General features: G+C 39.8%; 2 protein-coding genes across 3 annotated transcripts in view; one reads left to right on the forward strand and one right to left on the reverse strand.

Moving 5' to 3' along the window:
* The window catches only part of LOC139144915 (neuronal acetylcholine receptor subunit beta-4-like), a 60,958-nt gene extending 47,918 nt beyond the window's left edge, over window positions 1-13,040 (reverse strand). Inside the window, exon 1 of one of the 2 annotated variants that reach the window (XM_070715744.1) lies at window positions 12,411-13,040. In XM_070715744.1, coding sequence (XP_070571845.1) covers window positions 12,411-12,492 — 82 coding nt within the window. In that variant the 5' untranslated portion in view covers window positions 12,493-13,040. The remainder of the gene's footprint in view (window positions 1-12,410) is intronic. The other variant, XM_070715743.1, reaches the window with a different exon arrangement.
* A 6,105-nt stretch (window positions 13,041-19,145) lies between these two features.
* LOC139146033 (cilia- and flagella-associated protein 251-like) lies at window positions 19,146-21,171 on the forward strand. Its single transcript, XM_070717480.1, has 4 exons — window positions 19,146-19,170; window positions 19,303-20,261; window positions 20,428-20,574; window positions 21,013-21,171. The coding sequence occupies exons 2-4, from the start codon at window positions 19,362-19,364 to the stop codon at window positions 21,169-21,171; spliced, it is 1,206 nt and encodes a 401-aa protein (XP_070573581.1). The 5' UTR covers window positions 19,146-19,170; window positions 19,303-19,361.
* Window positions 21,172-21,175: the final 4 nt, after the last annotated feature.

Below are 21,175 nucleotides of genomic sequence, written 5' to 3' on the forward strand. Positions count from 1 at the left end.
CATCTAACCCGTAGAGATGAAACAGTGAATGATCGCTTTGTTAAAATTACAGTCAATTTTTGCGCGTTGGTTCTAATTACATAAACCTACAATTATTCTAATACTTCGGTCAAGTCTGCGATTCAAGTAACTCGTGGATGTGTTCGTTCTTTTCAATTGAAGCTGTATGGGCTTGATGAAAACTAACTGTATCGCATTCACCCTTCTGCGCAGACTCAACTGTTGTCAAAAGCTGACATTTTCTCTCAAGGATATATTAGGCTTACTAGAAATAAAAAGATATCAGAGCTGTTATCCCTTTTAAATGGTTGAATTTTATTGTGATTGTCATCTCATGAGAAATTCACATTCAGAACAACTACATTATCAAAAGTGAATAAAGTGCGTGTAATTTGACATTTAAAAATGAACACCCAAGAAAAATAAAGACTATTGGCTGGCATTAAATGGGTGGCTTTCACAATTAAATGGATCTTGTGAAAGATACTTTGATCGCTGAATTCGTTGGAAAGTGAGCATACTTTTCCACTAAATTCGGCGATGATTTTGCACACACTAGCCTTTGTGAATGCAGATTTATAGCGACTTGTATCAACTCTAGGGGACTCTGATTTTTGTTTCTAGTGTCAATCATGACGTTAAACGGGTTGTTCTTAGCTTTTTCATGTAAAATACATGAACAAAAATCTAAGACTCGTTTTCGAGGTATATCCACTATTTGAAGACATGTCTATAGCCTAGACCCTATTTCTTGGCTTTGGCCTCCGTGTCAGTGGTCGCAGATACGGAGGCCAAAGCGAAGAATTGGATCTAGGCTTACATTTTTATCATGTTTATTACACATGCCGTGTGTGTTTTAGTCGCGAGTAACTTGCATTGGACATCATATTTCAGGCACGCAGACTCCACTAAAATTGAGTCTTGATAGTTGTCAAACATACAGAAACCGACAATACGGAAACTTACGCCCTCTGTTCCTTTGAAACGCCCAATCCTCCATGGTATCAAGGTATTAGATTTTTCTTATTACATTTCCATTTTAGAAAGTATTTCTCATTAGGAAGTAGCAGAGAAATTGGGTCTCTTTATTTTATTACAGTATTTTCACAATAAAAATGTCAGAAAATAACTTATTTATAATTTTCCACAAATTGAGAAGTCATAAAGTCCCGTGAAGAGTTGCCGAATCGTGTAACAGGTCGAATTGTCGGCTATCATCTGTCCCCTTGCTTGCGACATAAAAACTGCGTAAATATGATATCAAACGCTACCGACTTCGCCCCCGTCGGCAACCTCTAGACGACAATATCAGTACTCCTGTATTTCCCGTTGGTGTAACAAATCATGGGTGAAATTTACAGTCAGTTGATAAGTACACTTAATTGACAAGCCTCCCCGACCCGTGTTCATGATACGAGAAATTACTTATCCTTGGAGACTTGGAGAATTCCATGCAATAATCTTGTTAATTAATTATTCATAGATAATCTTTGTTATAAAAGGGCACGTTTTGCGCGCTGGTTTTCGCCCGCTACATAAACGCTAATGACCTTTAACTCCACATTGACTGTAAATCAATCATGCCACCTTTATTATACTAACCAGAATTGCAGCGTTGGTACATCCGAATACTTCAACTGCACTTTACATCAAGTCTGTTTATTTATCCTTCCCCGGTGGTTCAGTGCCAATAAACACAAAGTATACTTAGATGGAACGGTTAACATTTAAAAAAATAGGAGTTGAATTATTTGTTCATGGATGACTTGCTCTTTCTAAAGACGGGGGGGACAAGAAATATCGTTGTGGTTCATACAAGATGTACAAGATGTTGGTCGAGGAGCTCTCCTTGGTAAATACGGTGTACCTTACGCTCCCTAGAAACATTTAACGAAATTCTGGTGCACATCGCTGGACGTTCGGGGAGAACGGCGGCTGAGTACACCGTAAGCGAGGAGTGATCGTTGACTAACAAAATGTCGTACGCTATCCTTACGAATTGCGGGAAGTGTAAACCACAATTTTCTATTGACATTTTGTCGTGATTCACCGCCCTAATGAGCGGATAACAACACGATCTCCATTACAGGACCAGTAGCTGTTACTGTTGATGATTTTCACTCACTGTTTTATATGGTACTTGCAAGTGCTCGTTCAACTCCCAAAAGCAAGTTCAAACACCAACTAATACATACAAGTAAATGCACTGTTACACCAGACCAGAATTCACTTTACAACAATGACAGTGCAGAGTCCCCATATACAGGCTGAGTTAAAGATCCATTAGCTGTACAGTAACTTTGGTCATTTTTTTTTTTTTTGGTTTCTGTGTATCATCTGCAGTTTCTGGTGTGAATCCCTGAACCATGGAGGAATTCTTAATATTTATCACATAAATATACCTTATATGCGTATAATCTGCATTGTTTATTGTGTTACGTGCAGAGAAAACGAACAAAAGGGGGAACTCAGCAGTTTACGTTTAAACAAAATTTATTACGAAAACAAAACTAATTGCTAAGTTAGGGATAGAGTACAAGCTTTAAAAGTGTACAGACTACTTATCTCAGCTGGGACGGCAAAGCTCCAGTCTCAGAGTTGTAACAGTCAGTCGGATGAATGAACAGTCCTTTGGTTTGCAGGCTTGAAGCTGCACAAAGTCCACAGTATAAATCCAGCGTTGACAGTGAAGGTCTTGAAAAGTCTTGAGAATGACTACTGCTGGAGTTTAGTAACACACAAGAGACACGATCCCAAAAGTCTGACTGGAAGCTGTGCACGTCCCTTTTATAAAGGCATATAAGAACAATCTAGAACTTTTATTGACATGCTAATTACTGTTCTAAAATTATCTCCCTTACACAACTAATCAACTTTCCAGAACATTCCAAACATGACTAATTGAATTCAAGGTTGTGAGGTCATTAAGGGCAGTGACCTTGAGAATGTTCTAGACTAATTGAACTCAGGTCATGATGAGTGTGGGGTAAATGACCTACATAACACACCCCCTCTTCAAAAAAGAAAATTTTTCAAAGAAAAATCTTTCTTTTACAAATGTAATCTTAAAAGTGTGAACAACAATAAGTTCTAAATACGAGAGAGACAGTCTGCAATTAAATTGTCTCTGCCTTTGATATGTCTAATGTCAAGATTAAACTCCTGTAACATTAAACTCCATCTTAGCAATCTCTGATTTTTGCCTTTAAATTTCTGCAGAAAAACAAGAGGGTTGTGACCAATATAAACCACTATTGGCTGATTTGAAGAAGTAACATAAACTTCAAAATGCTGTAAAGCTAATATCAAAGATAAACACTCTTTTTCAATTGTAGAGTAGTTTCTCTGAGATTTGTTAAATTTGCGTGAAAAATAGCAAACAGGATGATCTACACCATGACTATCCTCTTGCAATAAAACAGCACCAGCAGCCGTATCACTAGCATCTACAGCTAATTTGAATGGCAAAGTGAAATCTGGTGCAGACAACACTGGGGCACTTTGCAGTATGGCTTTAAGTGTATCAAATGCCTGTTGGCATTGCTCTGACCAAACAAACTTTACTTTCTTTTTAAGTAAGTTAGTCAAAGGCTCAGTAATTGTGGAGAAATTTGGACAGAATTTTCTGTAGTAACCAGCCATACCGAGAAAGCGCATCAGTTGTCGTTTGCAGTTTGGTATGGGAAAACTTGAAATGGCACTGATTTTGGCATCAACAGGTTTTACCTCACCCTGTCCTACAGTATGTCCGAGGTAAGTTACCCTTGCCCAACCAAACTCAGATTTGGCAAGGTTGACAGTCAACATTGCTTTACTCAGTCTCTCAAAGAACTTCCGCATGAGCTTGATGTGTTCCTCCCAGGTGTCACTATACAGAATGACGTCGTCAACGTAAGCTGCACACCCGTCTAGCCCGGATATGACGTCGTTGATCATCCGTTGGAACGTTGCCGGAGAGTTCTTCATTCCAAATGGCATCACCTTGTACTGGAACAATCCGTCTGGTGTAACAAAGGCGGATATTTCACGAGCACGATCCGTCAGAGGGACTTGCCAAAATCCCTTCAGTAGGTCAAATTTTGTCACATACTTGGCTTTTCCCACTCGGTCGATGCAGTCATCAATCCTCGGGATTGGGAAAGTGTCTGTCTTTGTTAAAGTGTTGACCTTCCTAAAGTCCGTGCACATACGATAACTGTGATCTGATTTGGGAACAAGTATGCACGGCGAACTCCAGTTACTTTTACTGGGTTCAATAAAGTCATTGTCCAGCAGGTATTTGACTTCTTCCTGGAGATATTTTGCTTTTGTTGGATTCAGTCTGTATGGATGTTGTTTTACAGGCTTACTGTCCCCAACATCAACGTCGTGATAGATGACGTTTGTCCTCGTTGGAACATCTTGAAACAGGTGTTTATATTCATGGAGCAGTTCTTTCACCTGTTGTTGTTGTTCTGGCTGGAGGTGTGCCAACTTTGTAGACTCCAGCTTCTCCAGGATTTCTGAGTTCTGAAGCTTGACCGAGCCCAGCTTTGAGTTTAGAGTATTTTCACTCAAGTCAGTTTCAGTATCACTATCTTCATAATGGCCAGAACTGACGGTACTGACAGGCTGAGTTATAGTAGGATTATCCCTATCCAAATATGGCTTAAGCATATTTATGTGACATAGCTGTTTTTGTTTTCGCCTGTCAGGTGTTATTATGATGTAATTTAAATCACTCAATTTCTTATCAATTAGGTATGGCCCAAAGTAACGAGCATGGAGTGGTTTGCCAGGAATCGGAAGTAGAACAAGAACTTTTTGACCTGGTTCAAACTTCCGTTTTGAGGTGTTTTATCATATTTGGTTTTCATTGACTGCTGAGATGACTCAAGATTTCTCTGGCTAATTCACATGCTTTAGAGAGTTTTGTATGAAAATCTGACACATATTGCAAAATATTCAGACAATCATCATCGTCTGATAGGAATTTCTCTTTAATGAGCTTAAGTGGGCCACGGACTGTATGTCCAAATACAAGCTCAAATGGGCTAAAACCAAGAGACTCCTGAATTGACTCTCTAACAGCAAAGAGCAGAAAATGAATTCCTTCATCCCACTGCTTCTCTGTGTCAAAACAGTAGGTCCTAATCATGTTTTTCAAAGTTTGATGAAATCGCTCAAGAGCACCCTGACTTTCTGGATGATAGGCGGATGACCTATACTGTTTAATGTCTAGCTGATCCATTACTTGTTGAAAAATTCCAGACATAAAGTTGGAGCCTTGATCGGACTGGACACATTTAGGGAGGCCAAATAAAGTGAAAAATTTGACTAAAGCTCTCACTATAGTCTTTGTCTTTATATTTCTCAGTGGTATGGCTTCTGGGAACCGAGTTGATGTACACATAATTGTCAACATGTACTCATTTCCTGATCTTGTTTTTGGTAGGGGCCCAACACAGTCTATTAGAATCCTACTAAATGGTTCTTGAAATGCAGGAATTGGCTGTAAAGGGGCCTTTGGAATGGTCTGATTCGGCTTTCCTACCATTTGACATGTGTGACAAGTTTTACAGAAATGTGCTACATCCTGCCTGAGATTAGGCCAATAAAAGTGACTGAGAATTTTATGATAAGTTTTCCTTACTCCCAAATGACCAGCCCAGGGCGTTTCATGGGCCAGGCGCAATATTTCAGCACGATAGGGCTTTGGAACCACAATTTGATGTTTTATAGCCCAATCGTCATCAACCAAAACATCTGGAGGTCTCCATTTACGCATGAGAATACCAGATTTTGTATAATAGGAAACAGAGCTATCTGAAGTTTTACCTTCATCATCTACCCTGTCAAACAAAGACAAAATATCTGAGTCTTTGTGTTGTTCTGCAATGAGATTTGATCTAGAAAATGTCTGACTTTGGTCAGCAGAAGTTTTACTGGAAGTTTCAAATCCACGAGGGATAACGGAATGATCCGTGTCAAACACCTGACTGAGAAAGGTGTCATTTAAGTCAACATCTGTGACATTATTTTTGAGAGTATTTTGATTCTCGGAAGTTTTCTTTGACATGGCTCGAGTAATAGCACATGAAGGAAATAAATCGGGTATCTCTTGTTCAATTGGCTCTGGATCCTGATCTAAACTAGGATTATCAGTCACAAGTGGATTAGTAATGACCTTGTCCCCAGCAAGGTCGTTTCCAAGAAGAAGGTGAATCCCTTCAAAAGGCAAAAAAGGCCTAATACCTAAAGTCACAGGTCCAGAAACAAAGTCCGAAGACAAATAGACATTATGGAGAGGAACAGGAATGTAGTCATTACAATCTACCCCCTTAATAAGAACTTTAGAACCTGAAAATGACTTTTCAGAAAACGGCAGGGTATCTGCCAACAAAAGAGACTGGGAAGCCCCGGTATCTCTTAAAATTTTGACAGGGGTAGCGGAAGAGAAATCACTAGAAAGTGATATAAAACCATCGTGAATAAATGGTTCGAAAATACCCATAATGCTATCTTGAGAAGAATTGACCTTGACCTCATTAATTGGGGATAAGAGGGGTTTAACCTCAGACAATGTGTTACACACATTATTAGACTCTAATTGAGTTGATGAAGAAATAAAGCCGGTTGGCTTAGATCCACTTTGACCACTTTGACCTTCACGTTTTCTTTTCAATTTGAAACAATCTGACATTAAATGGCCGCCTTTCTTACAATAATTACAAGAAAGTGTACCAAACTGTTTGTCAGAAGGAGATTGAGACTTGGGATCTGATGATGTGGGAGTGTTACTTGAACTCTGTGAACTGTTGTCATTTGATTTCCTACTGTCCTTTGAGAAATTCTTGGATGAAAAGGAGGAGTTAAATTTACCTGCATTGTTTCTGTATGAAAAGGACTGGGATGGTTTGCTGAGAAATGAAGATTTGTGGGTCAATGAATAATCATCGGCCAAACGTGCAGCAACCTCCAATGTATCTGCCTTTTGTTCATTGATAAATGTCTTGATGTCACTCCGAATGCACCTCTTAAATTCCTCAATCAAAACGAGCTGTCGTAATTTGTCATAATTCTGACTGACCTTTTCAGAAGAACACCAACGATCAAACAGTTGTTCTTTTGTTCGAGCAAATTCAACATAAGTTTGATCTTTCACCTTCTCACAATCCCTAAATTTCTGACGGTACGCTTCAGGCACCAACTCATAGCCCTTGAGAATTAATTCCTTCACAGAATCATAATTTGAAGCCTGCTCTACTGACAACTGAATGTAAATTTCTCTGGCTTTACCCACCAAAGCACTCTGCAAAAGCATAGACCAGGACTCCTTAGGCCAGTTCAGACTCTGAGCAATTTTCTCAAAATGAAGGAAATATTTATCAACATCCTTTTCTTGGAAAGGGGAACTAACCTGAAATGCTTAGTGATGTCAAACTTGTCTGAAGGGAAGAATTTTCCTGACTTTCCAAGCTCTAAACGTCTCATTTCTAACTGCAGTCGGTGTTCTGCTAATTCTCTTTCCTTTTCTTTTTCCTCTCTTTCTTTCTCCCTTTGTCTTTCTTCCATATTCAATTCTTTTTCTTTCATTTCCAATTCCCTCTCTTTCTGTCTTTTTCCATTTCTAACTGCATTTGTATTTTTTCTTTTTCTAATGCCTGTCTCTCCTTTTCCATTTGTAATTCTTTTTCTTTCATTTGTAATTCTTTTTCTTTTTCTAATGCCAATTTTTTTAGCTCGAAATCTGCCTGTATTTCTAATTCCAATTTTTTGAGTTCGAAGGAAGACTCAGGCTCATAATCTTTTAAGGCAGACTCCTCAAAATGGCCAGAATTAACTAAATGTTTTGCAATCTTGAACTGTATTTCTCGCTTGCGCATAGATCTTTTGACATCTACTTTAAGGAAATTGGCCAGTGCTATGAGGTTGTCTTTTCTGAGGGAATTAAATGTGTCCTGATCAAGGTCATCCATAAATTCGTCTGGCTTGAATTCCGCCATGATTGAATTTCGCTGAGTTCACAGTATACAGTAGTTTTGAAAAGGTAGGCAAATGTTGTCAAACGGCTCAAAATATTCGTATCCCGGACGAGCCCCCAATTTGTTACGTGCAGAGAAAACGAACAAAAGGGTGAACTCAGCAGTTTACGTTTAAACAAAATTTATTACGAAAACAAAACTAATTGCTAAGTTAGGGATAGAATACAAGCTTTAAAGTGTACAGACTACTTATCTCAGCTGGGACGGCAAAGCTCCAGTCTCAGAGTTGTAACAGTCAGTCGGATGAAGGAACAGTCTTTGGTTTGCAGGCTTGAAGCTACACAAAGTCCACAGTATAAATCCAGCGTTGACAGTGAAGGTCTTGAAAAGTCTTGAGAATGACTACTGCTGGAGTTTAGTAACACACAAGAGACACGATCCCAAAAGTCTGACTGGAAGCTGTGCACGTCCCTTTTATAAAGGCATATAAGAACAATCTAGAACTTTTATTGACATGCTAATTACTGTTCTAAAATTATCTCCCTTACACAACTAATCAACTTTCCAGAACATTCCAAACATGACTAATTGAATTCAAGGTTGTGAGGTCATCAAGGGCAGTGACCTTGAGAATGTTCTAGACTAATTGAACTCAGGTCATGATGAGTGTGGGGGAAATGACCTACATAACAATTGTTTAAATTTTGTATTCAGGTCCGGACTAGAATACATTGATCAACAATAACAATGGTCGTTTCACATATACAGGCCGTGTTGGCAAGCAGAACACCGGGTCATGATGATCGGATTATAGTAAAATTCTGTAGTTGATATATTGAAACAGAGTAGTGAAAAATCAGTCAACAGTTACAGCTAATGTCCCTTTAACAAGCTAAACATGTGTATCTCAACATGTTTTGGGGAGTAAAACAAGAACTGTAGTTGACATTTAAGCAAAAATAGCGAAAAAGTCATCACAGAAATACGGCAACCGGTACTAACACGATTGGAACTAGTTTGGGATAACTGGATGGGGAAGTTATGTCGATTTAATCTACAAATGTTATCTCATCTACTTTTCTTTTTGCATTACACACTTGTCTTTATGAGCAATTTGCAATATTGCAACATTCAGCTGTATGGCACCTAACACTTTTAAGAAATGTGAAAAATATGAAAATCAAATTATCCCAAATTAGTTCCAATCGTGTTTACGTTATATTTATGATACAAAACTTGTCGCTTGCCACAACAGTGACTCGTTCATTCAAATTGAAAGTTCTGTTCTTTACATTTCGTCAATCGCGACATTGGCATTGAACCTTTAAGGTTCGAGAGTTCCTGAAGATGTGAAGGAATGCAACAACAATTAATGTTGTCCTCGAGATATTTAAAAAAAAAAGATTACAAATTTCGAATGATTCTGCCCGTCCGTTGACAGAAATTGCGTGGTGACAAAGGTTCCACACGGCTTAACGGTAAGTTGTTTGGATTGGAACGGATTACGGAGACCGTACGTTCTCATTCCGCAACTCATAAATTGGCCCCTTTTCAAAAGCAAGGAAATCAATTTAACACGAGCTGTTCGCACTGTTTGGCCCGCAGGCCTGACAGATGTAACTGTTGACTGTGTTACTTTGACGTATTCTGTACAATTGTTAAACGACGTGTGTCGCCATTTTGTCAGTTGAAGTCTGTAGAATCAATTATGGCATCTATATTTCTAGTAGCGGATACCGACGAGGTTTTAGTACACATCTTAAAAAATATTACATAAATGATAAAATTGGCTAATTGCATGTAACAGCTCTCTTTTATCACAAAAAGAGAACCACAAACGACTGCAGCTAAGAAGAGAGAAAGTATATCAAGCATACTTCAAATGTAAGAACTTGATAGAAGTTTAGAAAATCCTGATTAAAACTTTGCATCTTAAAAAGCAGAAAATTCTTGAAGGTGTTCGACGTACTCATGCAAAACTTCGAAATAAAACTAAAATGCTGTGCATATAAGGCATACAGATCAACGGAATTGAAAGAGTAGAAGGGGGTTGAATAAAATGGGCTTGAGCGGGATGGTCGCACTGGATTTCCTTCTTTCCTTAAAGGGACAAAGTCGGCCATTTTTCATGCATTTTGTTTGATGCGAGATACTTCTTATATTGTTTGACATGTTGAAAGATACTGAATGAATGGGTTACCATGCATATATTCGACCCCGGTTTTAGACACAATACATGAAACCATCCCGAAAATGAATTAATGGTCAAGACCATTAATTCATTTTCGCGATGGTTTCATTCAATTTGTCTAAAACTAGGGTCGAATATATGCATGGTCACCCATTCATTCAGTATCTTTCAACATGTCAAACAATATAAGAAGTATCTCGCATCACACAAAATTCATGAAAATGGCCGACTTTGTCCCTTTAATGCCGCTGAAATATTTTGCATTTCTATTCTTCAAACAAAAAATTAATGAAAAACTTTCATCGTTTGACACAGAATCAAGTAACCAGTGCGCAAAATTTCGAAATGGGTCGATAGAGAGCATACAGCTTTTCAGTATGTCCGACAGCATATTTTCAGAGAGTAAGCTCGAGTACTGACAAGTGGACCGCAAAAATCGCGTACAGGAGTCTCATCATACAGGTATCAAGACGATGTTCACTTTGGTGTGTGCAAGGTAAAACATGCATGACCGCATATAACTGTTAATGTATTCTTAAATTGTTGTTGTAATGTAAAATAGGCTTCTGTTTCACTCTTAAGTCATGTCAACGCGCTTGTTATTGATCGCTGTAGTATGTCCCACCAAAATTTTAGTGTAACATTTTACAATTTTTTTGTGCATCTTTCTGCAAGTTTTCTGATAATTTTGGACCAAAGGAATATTACATTTCATTGCCTACAGTTTTTTATCAAAATTCTGGCAAAAATCTGGAAAAAATGACTAGGTTATATTCATAAAGGCGACAAAAAATGATTTTGGCGCTCAAAGGTTAAACTGTTAACAGCCTGTACGTGTGTTGTGTCCAATTAAAGTTGTTGATGACAATGCAACGTTAGTTTGGACAAGAAATCCAATGTTTTTGTTAGCAATAACACTGCACGTTGGACCTCATGCGTTGTGTTTGCGAAACAAACTTTATATCTTTACATCATCACCGAAAAATGCACTTGCTTACTTATGATGAAAACATTCTTGAGAGGTACACCTATTGACACTTTAAATTCATATTTACTTGGTCAGCGTACATTTCGGAACTGCTGTTGACCGATATCCGCCACTGTCCTTAGGTTTCCATGTCTCGTTTCCAAGGTCATCGAACAGTGCAAGATTTTGTGACTTCAGGCACTGCAGGGTTTTTGTTTTGTTTTGTGCTTTTGTTATTTTTTTTGCTTTTTTGTTGGTTTTTTGTGCTTTTGGATTGTGTTTTGTATTTTTTTTTGGTTTCGGGGGTTTTTTGCTATTCTTGACATTGTCTCGAATATTTACGGTGTTCACATATTGCACTTCAAACTCTCGGGACGTGTTTCAGCAATATCAGAAATGACAGTGAGTCTGGATGAACGTCGGGTTATCTTTCGGTTCGCTGAGCGCCTTGACCAGGGTTAGCTATGCACTTCCAATGGTTCATGACGTCACGGTGACAAGATAAAGTCGGTCAAGTTCGGTAACCTCTCGTACTCTGCCGTGTAAGGTCATAGATTCATGATTCTGGTACGATTTGAATTCGTGAGTCGGGAAGGTGTAAACTGTTTTCGGAGAAGACGAGTGAATGTTTCCACAACGGCACTAAGCTGACGGTTTCAACACCAGCATTGTGGACAACATATTCAACTTCGTCAAGTGTAAAGAAATACAGATTGTACTGAAAATACTGCAGTAACTAGGGGAATGTAAAATAGAAAACACGTGAAATCTTGTTTGCGAAACAAGAGGGGCGATGCGCTCGTTCGCCAGTGAACTAAAACAGGCCACTTTCATTAGGGCGTTCCCCTAAATAGTTGTCTGGATTCGTCGCTCAAACTGCCGTTATTCTCGTCGTTTTTTTCCGAGACAGCTGTTACACTTCTTTTTGTTAGTTTATAGTCGAATCCCTAGTCACGTGACTACGCCTAATAAATCTCGCATTTCGCAATGCTAACGACCTTGTGTCGTTAATCAATTTCTCGCGAATAAGCAATGCCGCTTGTAGAATACCCTGACAGACTAAATCATGGAGCCGTTTATCAACCTCGTTTCTCACCCCTTGTTTGAAATTTTCGGAGTGACTAAAATTCTGGTGCGCTGCAAGCATGTTGTGAATTTGCTTGGCTGGCTTCAATACGGCCTCGTATGACTTTGGGCCATAGAACATTTCCTTGCTGCCAAAGATATATGAAGCGCTAGATATCAATCTAAAATTCTGAAACCAAAAATGTACAACCGGGTGACTTACCGGTAAACGTGAACAGAGCCATGATGCCAAGGATAGGCAAGAGTCTCCGAAAACAGCTCCTTCCAAATCGAAACTTCCCCATCGTCAAATTAATTTATTATTTTCGGATGCAGAAAGCGGTTTTGAGTGTTGAAGCTGTAATAAAGCGTCGACACTACTTTCCGTTAGAACTGTATGGACTCGTTGCAGTTCACTGGGATACATTAACATCAAGGGGAAAGTACAATACTGGCTACGTGGTGGGCTGTGACACCTCTCAGAGCCCCCACGCAAAATTCACTTGAACTGACTTTCCGTGTGGGAATTATGTGATGGTTCGAAGGGATTAATTCGTCCAGGCGATGACTGGTGATGAGTTTGAAGTGTCAAGTCACACCGTAGGAAACGGCGACAAAACGTCAACAGCGGTGTGAGGGTGTTTTCATATCGGCAGAGTGGTTTGGTGGCTGCACGGTGCGGTGAACCGGCACAACACAGACTCCTTGCAGTCCCTATCTCTGCTCACACTGTGATGATGTCGATACCAGCGACCCGTATCATTTGCAGTACTGACCAACGCATGGAACAACCAGGTCGGGAAGTGTGTCCGAACCACCGTCAGTACACTGTCCACAATTGCACGAAACCAACGTAAGATGTACGCATGTGCACATGTAAAATCCCCGACGGCCGATTAGTTATTTAACAGGGACCGTATCAAATTGAAATGCAGCAACTAAACCACGTACACCTGCTCGCGTGATGAAGACTCGCCGTCTGCTGACCAACCCCGGGCAAAAAATGGTATCGTCCACATTAGGATTCCAAACGATGTAGACTCATCGTGCTAGCAGATAAAATGAACAGATACTAGCAGTTCAATTTCTTATAATTTGGCCTCATTTTAGGTCAGATAGTTAAAAATTCTAGAAATGTTTGACAGCGTCGATAATTGATTCCCCGGCCAAGGAACAGATTCACATAATTATCTTCCCGGAACTCACTTTGTCAGAACGCGATCATTTGTATCCGAAAGTCCCAATGTTTTTGAACATGATAATCAGTCATTAAAGAAGTTCGAACTACCCACAGGATTCATTACGCCCCCTGTGTTTGTTATAGGAGAATCATACATGTATTCGCAATCGTTCGTCAGATACGTGCCCGTTGAAAGCAATAGTTTAAAATCATCATCGGATATGCGATATCAAATAATCTACTTCACTTTCACAGTATTATCAGCGGTTTCTTAGTTTGTCTGTCCATCTTGATAGGTCTCATGATTACCATGACAAGCGCCGTAGACACTCTAGTTTTTCGTTGTTAGATTCAATTTATATACATGAATATATGTATTATGTGTATGTATGTTGTTCAGTTGCATTATCCCCTCTCGATATTGATTATCTCTCTCTCTCTCTCCTCTCTCTCTCTCTCTCTCTCTCTCTCTCTCTCTCTCTCTCTCTCTCTCTCTCTCTCTCTCTCTCTCTCTCTCTCTCTCTCTCTCTCTCTCTCTCTATATATATATATATATATATATATATATATAAACGTTCAAAACGTTCTTGTATCTTCTCGGGGAGAGGGTACACTTTTCGATGCAGGCTCACAGAAGAATGAGAACACAAGTATATTTGCTTTCTGTTACCCGAGTTTCACGCGATCATAAGATAGGTTGAATCCACCTATCTGCTGAGATCGCAAGAATGCGTGAAGTTCGAGTAGTAGGTACCAACTAGATGTTATTATTTTATAGTGTGTGTGTGTGTGTCTGTGTCTGTGTCTGTGTCTGTATGTGTGTGTTCATATCTTCCTATAGGCCTATGTCCGTTTTCAGATAAGACGGTGAATTGGATACTTTGACTTCCTGCAACGAATACTGCAATCTAGCGAGTTTTGCCATATTAAGAGGAAAGGTCGCGAGAGAATAATCGTCCTTGCCAAAGTGTCAAATTATTTGTTCATGGAAGAGATCTTTCAATGTCGTCATAATCACACTTGTAACTGACGCGGACGACCGTGCAGACAGAAAATCTGATATTCTAAATATTTTGAATAGTTTCACGCGATTCAAACCCGACACTTTTGACCTTCTGGATAAACATTACCGCGGGCGGAAAGTTTGAGCAAAGTGCTGGGGAGGTTTGATGAACGACAGCAAATTTCGTGTGAACCAAAATTTATCACGAGTTAAGTATGTTAAATTTTACCCGGCTAAAAAAATGGTGATTTATCGCGCTAGCATCAGTTGGTCTTTGGTCCTATAGGAAGGGTAAAAGAGTTAGCAATTAGAACAACATTGAATGAAAGAAAATCCGATGGGGATGCCATGTCCCTGAACAGATAATTGAGATGAAAGAAAGAACCGACTGACATTCCTTCGCCTCGAGATTTTCCTAAAGTTGCGCCCAGCAAGCATTTGCTTCGGTCACAAGATGAAGATGCATCACCTTTGATTCGGTGAGCATTTCCCCTGAAATTTCAAAAATGTGTGTGTTTGAAGCTCGTTTGTCGTCTCGTTTAAAGGAACAGTAACAGTAATTTTTGATGTTTTTTTCATTGTCTCTGTCTTTAAAGTTAGTTGCAGTTTCTTGTTGTACTCTTGAGATACGCAGTATTCAGCTTGTCAGCTTAGCCTGTGCATTCATAAACTGCATTGTTATCGTTGACAAGGGATTTTTAGTCCGGACGTAAATTCAAACGTAAACAATGGCGATGCACTTTACACATATACATGCTGTGTTGGCAAGCTAACTTGAGGGTTTAAAGCAAAAATAATGAAATAATCATGAAAAAGCGCCTTTGAACACAGCCATCCGGACTCTTAAACGTTTATGATGGTGTGTTGGTCTACAAGTGGGCTTCATGTTGTAGCTGATGTAGTAACTAAACTTTTCAAGGGCTTATTTTTTTGAAAATTGACAAAGTTAACAAAGTTAACGCGGGAGGGCGGCCAAGTTGAATTTAAGAGTCGGTAGATATAAATTGGGTGGGACCCTGACATTATTCTTGATTTCGAGAAAGAATTGTTGAAAGTTTCCTTATATATACGGAAAGTTTCAGGGCTACAAAGTCGAGAGCGCGCGAACATTAATTGGCCCAAATTCGAAACGCTTCCGGACGGATAATCCGGCGATTATTTTGATGTTACAGTAATTTTATTTTCAGCGACAAGAGCAGGAGAAAATGCTGAGCGCAAGATTTCGTTAGAGGATCGCCGTAGCATATATAGTTACTATGGCGCTCTGCGTTCGTCCGTGACAGCCAAAAAGATGTCGGGCGTTTTTGTAGATGAAGAAGCGGGCTGTGTACACTTACTGTGTACTCAAGTACTTTCACCCGCTCCCGTTTGCGCAGTCGCACAAGTCAAATATTTGGACAACTGCTTCATCATAGAATGTTTGAATGTTCGCTCCGGCGCCGGGCGAGGATTATTGGCGATAAATATGCCACAATAAACGGTATAATACGTACCATGGACGGGTAGGTCGCTGTTGTCCACGGTCTCCTCTCAGTGCAAAAATAATTCAATAATGCAGCGCAACGGTAAATCTTTCTGCGAATTTTGTGTCTGTAATACTAGGCCTACGGTGTTGTAGGAGAAACAACTTATCACAGCCTCCTGGCAATCGCCTATTCAAGTTTCCATTCATTAGAAAAAGAGAAAATCCATTCAAACCAAATTTAAATCAATCAGATGGGCACATCCTGTGCACACACTGCAGCAAATATGTAAACGTGTTAGTTTGGTCAGGGCAACTTCAATTGAGCATGGACCGATGCCTTCATGTCGATAAGTCTTTTCAAATATCATGTATGACAGGCTTGTCATCTTCTCTAGTTAACAGTGGCGCCATGTCCCGGTATCGGTTACTTAACTACGGAACGTGGAGTTTACAAGTCAGTTTTTCTTTATGGGTATGGGAATAACACAAAAATGTTCTGAAAAACGCAAGCTTTCTGGTTGTCTGTTCAAAGCCCGTCCTCTTTTCAATTACATGGTAATAATATACTATACAGTTCACAAATATATGGACTTGTTTCGCCCCCGAGAACCTTTTCTTGTCGACTTAAAAATTGAGGCACTGTCAGCATGGCTATTTAGCTTAGTAGGATATTTCGTGTATTAGAACTTTTAAAGGGTTTTTAAAGGGAAGCGTCTCTGTCGTAGAGGGCGCACATCTTAACTGCAAGTCCAGCCTGCTTCACGTGTTGAAATATTTTGTTTCGAAATCGTTTCGCTTTTATGACATACTCAGTGAAACACAACTTTACTTCGTTCACGATTTATGTTGTTGTGTCATCATGTGCATGACTGGGACAGAAGGCGCTATTAGTCAGAGCAAATGTGTTAAAATTATTTATGTTACATTTTGTAATTATGAACATCGCTGATATAAAAACATGACTTTTCTGTCATTATTGTATACGTACATAAGTACTCAACTATATGCACTGGAATCCCGACTGACTTTCTGAAGTTATGATGAATTCACGTCGTTGTATCAAAGACCCTTGGAAATAAGGTCTATATCTGTAGCATTGCACAGTAATGTATGGTCACACTATTGCCTTCGCAGTCTCTTAATATAGTATTATTTACAACGCATAAAAAGTTCTATTTGCATTATTTGCCATTGATTAATATTCATATGCTACGATGAAGGAAGAAGAATAGGATGGAAGCAGAAGTTGCACAATAAATTTCCATACATTATGCAGTTTCGATGTTTACGGGTGCAGATTCCATCAATCGTGAGCAGTGAAGCTCATACAAATATTCTCTCCCCTCCTCTCCCGAACCGAACTACATATCGATAATTCATTTCGTATTTGTATTCGTTTCTCAGCAGGCAAGGAAAACGTTAAGCTCAGGCATATTCTTTATCCGTCGTTAGAGGGCGCTCTCCACGCTCAAGAACGACGGATTTTCAGTATTGCAGATTCTGTATGTGAATTGCTATTGTGTGACTTTGTTTCGGGACGCTTACTCAACGGTTGCACCTGCTTGCATTGAAGTGAGTTTAAATGGTTATATCTGATTGGTAGATTGTCATTATTTACTAACATCAACTTAAGGTATCTGAAACTAGCGCTATTCTCTTCCTGATTGGCAATTTGGAAAGAACAAATTCGTTTCAGTTTCCGAATCGCTGCACATTAGTCTAGGGTTGCTAGGCAGCGATCAAAACGCCCACAAATACTATTTCGCTTTTCTCTGGAGTCAAGGAACGCTTATTATTTGGTATTTTCTCATGCCTAATGATGGCGTTTCACTGATATAAGATGTGTTTTAGGTTTTAGGCACACCTGATTTTCGATACACGTTGCCGGTAAAGTCGGCAAAGAAAGGTGTACTTTATGTGCCGCCTGAACACCTGTTCTCCAAAAAATCCCCAAACATAGGTCACTCTTCATCCAAAATACCCCTAAGAACGGGTCAATAACACAGGAAATTCCCATAGTTCAGGAAAACCTTCACATGCGGTAGATCTACAGGATAACGGTAAAAATACCACCCCTCCCCCAATATTTTTGGAATATTCATGGTAGATAAGTTCAACTTCTTCAACTTCAACACCCCGTATGAAAATATGTTGAGTAACTCCAAACCCACTCAACCCCACCTCCATGGGGACTCGGGTGGGGTAGTTAGTGACAATAGCACTTTTACAAAAAGGTTTTCCTATATTATCACTTTGAAACGTTTTTGTGTAAGTCACTCCTTGGAAAAAACGTGACGTTTATCATGGGCAAATCAACTTCAACAACTTCACATATTTTAGGAGTACTCTACATGTCAATATACAGATATGTAAATGTTACCGTTACTGTAGAATAGTCATAAAAAATATTCATTGTTTCAATATATTTCGGTAATTTGCCTTCACATCTGAGAAATTCAGATAAAAATGTTTTGAAAATGTTACTTGTTTAACTCACGATCTCTTAAATTCACCTCAGACCAAATCAAAAAATACATGTGTGTTTTTTCGTAAACCGACCTATCCTAGAAAAACCCGCCGGCCCTAGACATTTAGTTCATATTTTAAAAAATCTCGTGTAAATTTTCTAAATTTTACCGTAATGTTACTGGACGCACACAGTATTTTTATTTGGTCTAATCTTGCTCTGGCAGTTAAGTTGTGAATGAAACATATGGTTTGTCGGGCAATGTGACTGCAACTGTAGATGCAGCTTTTTTTTGTTTTTGGGTTTTTTGGGTTTTTTTTGTTTTTGTTTTTGTTTTTGTTTCTTTTGCTTAATAATTACATGCTGTACTTTAACCGAGCGAGTTAGGACGCATGGGACGGCAATGCAGCGCCTCCATTTGGCAACGAAAAATACTCTGGGGACAGATATTTGGGCTCTCGATTTTTTCCAGTCCTTTTCTTGTATATCGCTCATGGAGGTTTATTTTGAAGTTCTTGGTGTAAGAAAAAAAATTCTGTCTTAGTATTTTAGAAAATTGAAATTTTTATCTTTCCTCGTGGAATGGCGACCATATTGAATTTAACACATCGGTTAATGTTTCGTAACTTGTTTTTAGCAGCAATTTTGCACGATGACCCTTGACTTTTATTCTTGATTTTGTAAGCGACTAGTTGAAAGTTTCATTGAGAAGTTTGTAAGTCTTTCACTTTCGAGGCTCATAGTACCGTAGTAGAGCGCCCTCTGTGTCCCCGTAACCTGAACGTCGCTAATTTTTGATCATACCCATTTACGGTAACCTATACGCATGCGCATAAAGCGGTAAACAAGGTTGCCTTGGAGACTCACAGTAAGTAAACCGGAGAAGGGCACAATTTAGTTGTAATTTTGTCATCTTTAGCGTGCTGATGTAACAGTATCCACCATTTTGCTAATCTAAAGGTCCATTTCTGTCGATAACAACGGCGAATATATCCTTTAGTTTGTCTCTGTAGAAATAACAAGTGGGTTTCCATTGAAGGCATCGCTGAAGTTTCAGTTATGGCGGACGCAGGTGATGTTGTTGACCAACCTCGACCTGCTCCAACTGAAGAAGAAAGCAAGGATGCGCCCGCCGAAGTAGCTGACGGCCAAAAAACAGGAGAACAGGAACAAGCGACGGCTGATCAGCAGCAGGGCGACACTGCGGAGACGTCCGGAGAAGGCGAGCAGGCGGCGGAACCAGGCCCAGACCAACAAACTGTAACAGAAGCCGAAGCTAAACCTGGGGATGAAAGTACTCCCGAAGAGGGTAAAGGGGAGGAGAAGGGAAAAGAGGGGCAAGCAGACGAACCGGCCGCTGCAGAGGGCGAGAAAACAGACGCTACTGAAGGGGCCGAGAAAGCAGAACAGGGTGACCCAGCGGAACCAACTGCAGAAGGCGAAACAGCCGACGCGCCCGAACCCACAGAGGCCGCTACAGAAAGCAAAGACAAGGCCGAGGGGGAAGAAGCGGCGACCGAACAACCACAAGGCGATGCTGCCGAAGTGAGTCAGGAACCCGAAGCTGCCGCAGAAGGTGAAGTCAAGGAGCAACAGCAGGAAGAGCAGGCTCCGGCTGAGGCTAGTCAAGAACAAGAAACGGCCCCGGAAACTGGTGAAAAGGAAGGGGCCCCGGAAACAGGCGCGAAGGAAGAAAGTACAGAGCCTACCGCCCCTCCCGAGCCAATGGCAGAAGGAGAAACAGCTACGAGGGAATCGACCAAGGAAGAGCTTACGCCACCAGACACCACACAAGGCTTCCCGGGCCCAACAACCACGCCTGCTGTCCCGGAGCAAGTCGGCCAGGCAGAACAAAAGGAAGCAGTGGCAACTCCTGGGAAAGAGGAAAAGAAACCAGAAACCCCTCTCCCAGCAGACACAGACTCTGTAAAATCTGAGGAACCAGGACCAAATGCTCTGGTATGTATCAGATATACTTAATTTATACTCAGTCCACATATTTCAGTAGGAGTAGCCAAGACTGTACCAAAATTCTTTGTAAACTTATTTATCTAGTTTAAAGTGACCTGTCAAACTTAAAACATAAAATTTTACTAATATGTCCTTGTGTACCTTGTTTCTCCAGAACTTGGTTTGGTCATATGGCATCAACAAAAACGTCAAGGTGATCAACCTCACTGATGGTCAACGAAAAGCTGTTCTCTACACTTGCGCACACACTGCAGTCATTTATGACTATGAAAATAATACACAGAAACTGCTGCAAGGCCACGTGAGTATAATATATAGCATTTGTTCCGTGTTTATGGGATAAATAGAAAATGCTTCACTTTTTAAATTGACTGGTTTATAATGTACCTAGTCCTCATACTCTCAGACACTGACAGAAAGTTGACATGTTACGTAAGACATGTTTTATCATGTATGCAGCATGTAGATTGTTGTAAGACTTTGTTAACTGAATCATGTATATACCCTGCAATTTCATCAATATGTTACCAGGAGAGATGTAAATCCTTAATTCAGCACACTTACATGCCCTACATCAAAACATTTCCTTTACAGATATCTGAATTTAAATGTTAAAATGAATAAGAAATAAAGATATATTAGGTGATTGCAAATTTGCACTTAGGGCCATGATCTGGCTTATGTCAGCCTCAAATCTTACTTTCATTCCTAATAAATTTCATTATTTTTAATCTTTCAGTGTAATAATATATCATGTACATGTGTCAGTGAAGACAAATGGTGGATTGCTACAGCGGATAAAGGTCCCAACAGCTCTGTGATTGTATGGGACTCATACACAGGGTATGTTTCAACTGTATACTTGCAAGCCAGTATAATGCATCCGAATGAATCATGAAAAC

Source organism: Ptychodera flava, chromosome 12, assembly GCF_041260155.1.
Source record: "Ptychodera flava strain L36383 chromosome 12, AS_Pfla_20210202, whole genome shotgun sequence".
In the NCBI taxonomy this organism is placed as follows: Eukaryota; Metazoa; Hemichordata; class Enteropneusta; family Ptychoderidae; genus Ptychodera; species Ptychodera flava.